Raw genomic sequence first — 7729 nt, 5'->3', positions numbered from 1 at the left:
AAGAAAAGAAAAAGGAGGGAAAAAGTAAAACCCCACTTTTGCCGAGTTTTAAATTAATTTGTTTGGCCAAATTTTATACTTCTGCAATTTGAATTTAAATCCAGTTAGTCGATTTGCGAGCCTCGATTTAGTTGAATTAATTCCTTTTAGAGGGATTTTTCCTAAGTTAATTAAGCCAATTGTTACTTACGAATTTCTTTTTACAATTTAGGCTTAGGACGAAACTCCGGGTGTGACAGGCACCCTCCCATCGCCATAAATGCGATTGTTGGGTGTTGAGGGCATGTTGCGCCCGTAAGCACAGCCCCCATGTTGAGAGGGTCGGGGACGGCTCGAGCCCTCCAGTCGAAGGATGCCTGGTAGCCTTCCGGGTCCGATCCTCTGGGGCACACGGACTCTTGGGCCCCACCCCTTTCTAGGGATTTGACATGTGGGCCCATGGATCCACGCACCACATAGTCATACAGGGGATACCCCGGACCCATATCCCCGACATGTATATAGCACAATAGTTAGCTATACTATTGAACTTGCTCTTATATAGTTTAGACTAAGGTGAACCCAACCATATAAAAAGATCTCCTCTTTCTCACCTTTTCACATCCTACAACACTTAGATAAATATTCGAAGCACTAGTTGCCAAAATAAACCATATGTATTTAGAAGTTCTCTTTTAGAACCCTTACTCTATTGTATTGCATCTCTTTCACTTATTTCTCTCTCCTACATATCCCTCCTTAGAGCATCTCCAAGAGATATCTAAAATTAATTCATAAAAACTAAAATTTAGGAATTGAGCAAGAAAATATATTTTCAACAAGTTCCTGAAAACATTCCTAATATTTACACAAGCCTAAAATTAACTCACTTGGGTCCCAAATTTGAGGCAAGAATGTTTGTTCCTAACACAAGTTACTCATTTTAGATTTCTATTGGAGGAGGACATAATTTTTATACCTAAATATTTTTTAGATGAACCCAATACAAACTTTTAGAAATCAAAATATTAGCATGCTCTTACTTCCTTAGAATACACATTGAAACTGTCCTAAGGATCCAACGGAGATCTCTACTCGGTTCTGTTGTTGCAGTTTTGATTGGTGTTGTTCCTCTCAGCTTCATTCTCCCTACCACGGCTCGCATGCCTTTACACTTGGAAGAAGACAGTATCCACCTCGCTCATCCTCCTCGATTCAGATGGCCATGACAGCATCGGTAGAGCAAGGGTGGATAGAGAACAACAAAATCGAACAAATTGGAACCCTTACCGAAACCGAATTTTCCGGTCACTGGTTCGGTCACTAGATGAGACTAACCAAAATATTTTTATTAATTCGATTATAGTTATCGTTACTAGAAAACCAAACTGATATAAACAACGATACATCAAATTCCAATAGCCCACATAACTCATCAAATTACAGAACTATGGTGCTATGGTTAGAGATATATTTCTAATTTGTTGTTATTTTAGGTTATTGAACTATATAAAAAAGAAACAGAATAGAGAATGTGTTGTCAATTCTTTTTAATTTCTATCATTTTTTTGTTGCAGTCTTAATCTATTACATTTCGGTCGTAATCGAAATCAAAACCGAAGTGATCGATTATACTCCTCCCGAACTAATTTTGGTCTGATAACCGAATTTTCCTGTAACCGAAATAACCCAATAACCATCTCTTGATAGAGCTAGGGGAGGAGAAGCGGCAGCGCTCCAGCGAACGAGGTGATGATTTCCTCGGCAAGCCGAACCTGCGACAGCAAGAGACGACAACCTCCATCAACCGATCTGTCTATTTCCTCCGAATCTGAAGATGTTGTCAGGGTCGATGAAATGGTTGCGAAATGAGGTAGAGAAACGGATCTGGAACTGATCAATTACCTGGTTTGGCCGGGAGAACAGGCGGCGGCGGCGGCTGCGGCTCCAGACATCGTTCTGCTGCTCAACCTGTGGTCGAGCCCAGTTGCTGAAGTCGTGTGGCCAAAGGGCATTTCAGTCATCTCATGGCCTAATATGAGAAAAAGAAAAGGGACATGGGAAGGAATGAAACATCCAGAAATGTCAAATAACCCATCAAATACTAACAGTGGTAAATAAAATTGAGTGACAAATTGATAAGGCTCCCATCTTTTTACCTAATACACATATGGCCAGAGGCGGAGTCAGGAGTAGGACGGCTAGGACTGTGGTCTAAACATGCATTGAAATTCCATTTTAAAACCTCAAAAGCTAGAAGATAAAGGTAAAATTATATAAATTTAACTAATTGAGCCCTATGCTAGTGCATATGGCATTACTAAAATTTAAATTTTTAAACTTAGTACTGGAATTATTTTTGATGTATTTTGATTGTAGTTTCTTTTTTAAGCCTTGGTTGTTAAGTGGCTAAGAACTCAAATGTAAAAATTTTAATTACGGATTATTTTTTTCCTTCCTTAATACACTGTTTGGCCGTGTTTTCTGCGTATGGCCATCCACGAGGCCCTAAATTTCCCTTCCACCGACAGGTGGGCTGCAGCACACGGTTAACAAGGAGAAGGGCCCATCTGTCAGCGCGCGAAAAGAGAGATTAAACTCTGTTCATGCAGATTTTTCAGCTCACCTTTGGACCCGGGCCATGCTTTGAACTGGCTATGCGGTTTCCCTTCGCCCTTACCTTGTCTCTGTCCGCATGCAGCCTCAGCAGCAAGTGATGCATGCAGAAGCACAGCAAATGCTCTCCTTTAAATACGTGATCATTTACTTTCCAATTCTTCCATTTTCTCCTAAAAATAACTGGGTAGCAGGCAGATCTCGTCGGCATCTTGTTTCAGTCCGGCAGTTGTATAGATCGACCGAGTAGAAAACTGGAAGAGGAAGACGATGGCGACTATGAAGTTGGGCTCTAAGCCAGAAATCTTTGTTCTGGAAGGCCTCACATGGTTATATTCATTCATTGTTTCTTTCCATTGCATTAATTTTCTTTATGTTAGTTTTAAGTTTTCTACCTCAGAACTAAGAATCTGGTATATGTTGATTATAGGGGATCTGACCATTAACGTTCATTTACCAACCATATCACCTAGTGCTTTAAACCAGGCGGGCATTGGCATTTGTTTGGCTCAGGTTGTATGGTAATGTGTAAGTTACCAAACATTTAAAAGACAATAAATTAATTTGTGTATTAGAACTCGTAACATCACATATGGTTTCACTCATGATATGAATTAGGTCTTCTTTGCAACACATGGTTGAATAAACGTAGGGTAGGAGAAAAACTCATATAAAGCAGAAGATTTTAAAATCTAAGGAAAATAAAGACATGGTGTTTGGATACCTTCCAAGTATTATAGAAGTCTTGACATTATCGAATATTTAGTTATGTTCTTATTAATTCAATCGATTGAATTGTTTTTACCACTCCAAGTGGTGGAGAGGTATTTGATGAATAAACCTCTCAAAGGTAGGAGAAAACCTCAACAGTACTATTGCTGAACAGGTGCAGTATAAACTAATGATACTGATCAATTATATGTGATCAACATATATGGTCATTTGGCAAAGGACTTTGCAAAGAAATAAAAAAAAAACGATCTCAAGTTGGATGGTTCTGAAAAAAGGACGAAAAACTGGATTTTCCATAGGATTTAAAATCCTAAAATTTTCCTTAAAACGATCTTACAATCCAAAATTAACTCTTTCCTCATTCCCGCCCTCTGATTCATGGTGGCAAACTGAGGAAATGGCAGAAATTATTTCATTGAACGCTGTTCATCCGTTTGATGCAGCACACTGACTTCCCATGAACAGACGTCAGTTCAGACTTCAGAGTATCGTCCATCTACGTAATTCTATATACGGCAGTTCCAAATATTTAAATGTAGTCTAATTAAAAAAAATCAGATTCTGTCCGAAAACCGCAAGACGAATCTTTTGAGTCTAATTAATCCATCATTAGCACATATTGGTTATTGTAACACTTATATCTAATCATGCACTAATTAGGCTTAAAAGATTCGTCACACGATTTTCCCCATAACTACATAATTAGTTTTAATGTTCATATATATTTAATGCTTTATTAGGTGTCTAAAGATTCGATGTTATGTTTTTAAAAAAAGTTTTTGGGAACTAATCATGGCCTTAATCTTAATCATGTCGATCACCAGGAGATGCATGACGGAGCTGGAGAGCGATGTTGTCGTCGAGGTAGGAGAAATGTCGTTCTACCTCCACAAGGTAAGCGCAATTCCCTAAACTAATTACTACTACTCAACAAGCATGATTCATTGCACTGAGCTGGTTGAGCTGATGGATTGGCCACCGCAGTTCCCGTTGCTGAGCCGGAGCGGCGTGCTGCAGCGGATGATCAGCGAGTACCAGGCGCCGGAGGAGGGCGGCGGCATGTGCACGCTGCAGCTGGACGACATCCCGGGGGGCGCCAAGGCGTTCGAGCTGGCGGCGAGGTTCTGCTACGACGTCAAGATCGAGCTGAACGCGCTCAACGTGGTGTGCCTCCGGTGCGCCGCCGAGTACCTGCGGATGACGGACGACTACGCCGAGGGCAACCTCATCACGCAGGCGGAGTCGTTCCTCGCCGACGTGCTCGCCAACTGGAAGGACTCCATCAAGGCGCTCGAGACGTGCGAGGGCGTGCTCCCCACCGCCGAGGACCTCCACATCGTGTCGCGCTGCATCACCGCGCTCGCCTCCAAGGCCTGCGCCTCCGACGCCGCCGCCGCCAAGAGCGCCAGCCACGACGCGCTGTGGAACGGCATCGGCTCGGGGGGCACGCCGCGCGGGGCCGGGGCGGCGGCGTGCTCCGGGATGGACTGGTGGTACGAGGACGTGTCGTTCCTGAGCCTGCCCATGTTCAAGCGGCTGATCCAGACGATGGAGGGGAAGGGGATGCGCGCCGAGAGCATCGCCGGCGCGATCATGTTCTACGCTGGGCGGTTCCTGCCGGGCCTGAAGCGGAACACCAGCTTCAGCAACGCTAGCTTCGGCGGCGACTGCGGCGCCGGCAGCCGCAGCATCACGCCGCGCGCCGCCAACGTGTCGGCGCCGTCCGAGGGCGACCAGAGGTACTTCCTGGAGGAGATCGTGGCGCTGCTGCCAGCGAAGAAGGGCGTCGCGTCCACCAGGTTCCTGCTCGGGATGCTCCGCACGGCGATGCTCCTCCACGCCAGCCCGCTGTGCCGGGAGAACCTGGAGCGGCGGATCGGTGCGCAGCTGGAGGACGCCTGCCTCGACGACCTGCTCGTCCCCAACCTCGGATACACCGTCGAGACGCTGTACGACATCGACTGCGTGCAGAGGATCCTGGACTACTTCATGTCGTCTACGGACGGGCTCGGGACAGGGTACACATCGCCGGCGGTGGCGGAGGAGAGCAGCCATCTGGGGGCACCCAACGCCGGGAGCCCCTCGTCGCTGTCGCCGATCACCATGGTGGCCAAGCTCATGGACGGGTACCTCGCCGAGGTGGCGCCCGACACCAACCTCAAGCTGCCCAAGTTCCAGGCGCTCGCCGCCGTGGTACCGGACTACGCGCGCCCGGTCGACGACGGCATCTACCGCGCCATGGACATATACCTCAAGGTGATCACTCACATCGCCTAGCCACATTTCCATTTCGTCTCGTGGTCAGCTGTTCGAGTTGATCTCACGTACCACGACATGCCGCGCATGCACGCAGTCGCATCCGTGGCTGTCGGAGTCGGAGAGGGAGCAGCTGTGCCGACTGATGAACTGCCAGAAGCTGTCGCTGGAGGCGTGCACGCACGCGGCGCAGAACGAGCGCCTGCCGCTGCGGGTGGTGGTGCAGGTGCTCTTCTTCGAGCAGCTCCGCCTCCGCACGTCCATCGCCGGCTGGTTCTTCGTGTCCGGCAACGCGGCGGCCGGCGGCGACGGCGCGCAGCCGCACCCGGGGGGCAACGCCATCGTGCCCAAGGGCGCGGCGGCGGCGGCGGCGGCCGGCCAGTCCGAAGCCGACGCGGACGCGGACGAGGGGAAGGGGAAGGACCCCCCCGCCGAGGCCATCACCGACGTGAAGGCGAGGGTGTCGGAGCTGGAGAAGGAGTGCCAGAGCATGAAGCAGGAGATCCGGCGGCTGGGGAGGCCGAGGAGGTCGTGGAGACTCCTCACCCGGAAGTGCGGGTTCGGGACCAAGGTGCAGCAAGCGCAGCCCGCCATGAGCGGCAAATAGGAGGCGCCTCAGGCCTACCGCGAAGTATTCAAATCTCAAAGCGTATTCCGGCTAGAATTTTGCTCCTTGTTTACAAAGTAGTACTATGTTAATCTTGAGATCTACACTAGACTATGTTAGTCTTTGGGCCTTTGCTGTCTAGTTTTTGAAATGCAATAAGATGTTCATGCTTCTCATAGCTAGGATAATAAGCTAGTTTTGGCTTTGAATGGAGTCGTTCAATGCGTATGTGATTTCTGATGTGCTTTTCAAGAACCTTTAACACAGTCATGTGATGTGTATTGTTGATGTATTTTTCAGGGATTTGTTCTTTACATATATAGCAAATAAAATGATAAATAGTTAGTTCAAACCAACCGATTTCCCGCGATACAAAAGAACCCTCAGCAATAGGCCCCTTTGATTCAAAGGAAATTCATATGAATTTTAGAGGATTTTATTCCTATAGAAATTTTTTTTACAAAGCTCTTTGAATCAAAACAGTGAACCCTATGAAATCCTATGAAATTCCTATAGAATGCATCTTCCCATACAAGTTTTAGAGGAAATTTAACAAGAGATAGAACCCCATAAAGAAAAATTCTATGAGTCTTTATCTCTCCTCAAATTCCTGCGTTTTTTCTATGATCCAATCAAACGGTCATTCCTACGTTTTTTCAGTATTTTGCAATCATCTGTTTTATACTTGCATTCCTGTCAGAATCCTATGTTTTTTCTATTTCTCCGTTTTTTCGTTTCCGTGATTCAAAGGGAGCCATATTGTGTGCTGATTGCTGAACATGCTTGTACTTTAATTGGCTATACGCTGTAAGGCAAGAAAATCCTTTAGCCATATGCAACTTAGAGGCGATCCAACAGCAAATAGGTACAGGGATATAAAAGACGCCACAACCAAATGACATATGCTATCTGTTGAGTTATGATCCAAATCTCTAGTATGAGAGGCCGATTTCGGCGGAGCAAAGCGGAGGCCCGTCGTCGGGAGGCTTGGGCCGGAGGTTTCGCCTTATATATACCTCTTGTAAGCCGCCGTGCGGCGTTGTAACCTCATCTCGAAACAATGAAGATATTTTACTGGCTGACGCCCGTGGTTTTTTCTCTCCTACCTTAGGAGGGTTTTCCACGTTAAATCTCGTATCTTCTATGATTGATCTACTGTGTTCATTGTTTATTTGCATATCGTTATTCTAACACTATCATCTTCCAAGCATCAACGCCGCGCTATATCAAATTGCTGATCTTGTTTGCACCACAAGCTGCCTCAGGTTTCATCTCGGCAGCCTTCTATTTCCAAACGGTCAAGCTCAGAATGCCATCTCTCAGAAGCCAGCTTATTCTAGTTGGGACCGGATACATCAATGCAATTATGCAAATAGAAATATATATTCTGAGGCACCTAATGACTCATGATGAATGTAGCTTGGGTGAGAGGTGTGTTACCTAAAAGAACTTTACTCCGGTCCTTTTATTTTATACCACGAGGTACTAGTACTGTGAGATACTAATATCCTCTGCTATCCACCGCACGACCAGGGTGGT

The 7729-nt window shown here is 46.2% G+C and overlaps 1 protein-coding gene across 1 annotated transcript; it reads left to right on the top strand.

Moving 5' to 3' along the window:
• The first annotated feature begins 2756 nt into the window (after nt 1–2756).
• On the top strand, nt 2757–6552 carry LOC102709897 (BTB/POZ domain-containing protein At5g03250-like). Its single transcript, XM_040528549.1, has 4 exons — nt 2757–2924; nt 4152–4221; nt 4312–5583; nt 5681–6552. The coding sequence occupies exons 1-4, from the start codon at nt 2866–2868 to the stop codon at nt 6188–6190; spliced, it is 1911 nt and encodes a 636-aa protein (XP_040384483.1). The 5' UTR covers nt 2757–2865; the 3' UTR covers nt 6191–6552.
• The last annotated feature ends 1177 nt before the right edge of the window (nt 6553–7729 follow it).

Source organism: Oryza brachyantha, chromosome 1 (genome assembly GCF_000231095.2).
Source record: "Oryza brachyantha chromosome 1, ObraRS2, whole genome shotgun sequence".
Taxonomy (NCBI): domain Eukaryota; kingdom Viridiplantae; phylum Streptophyta; class Magnoliopsida; order Poales; family Poaceae; genus Oryza; species Oryza brachyantha.
Note: the sequence above shows the minus strand (reverse complement) of the source record. Positions and strands in the feature narration are given on the sequence as shown.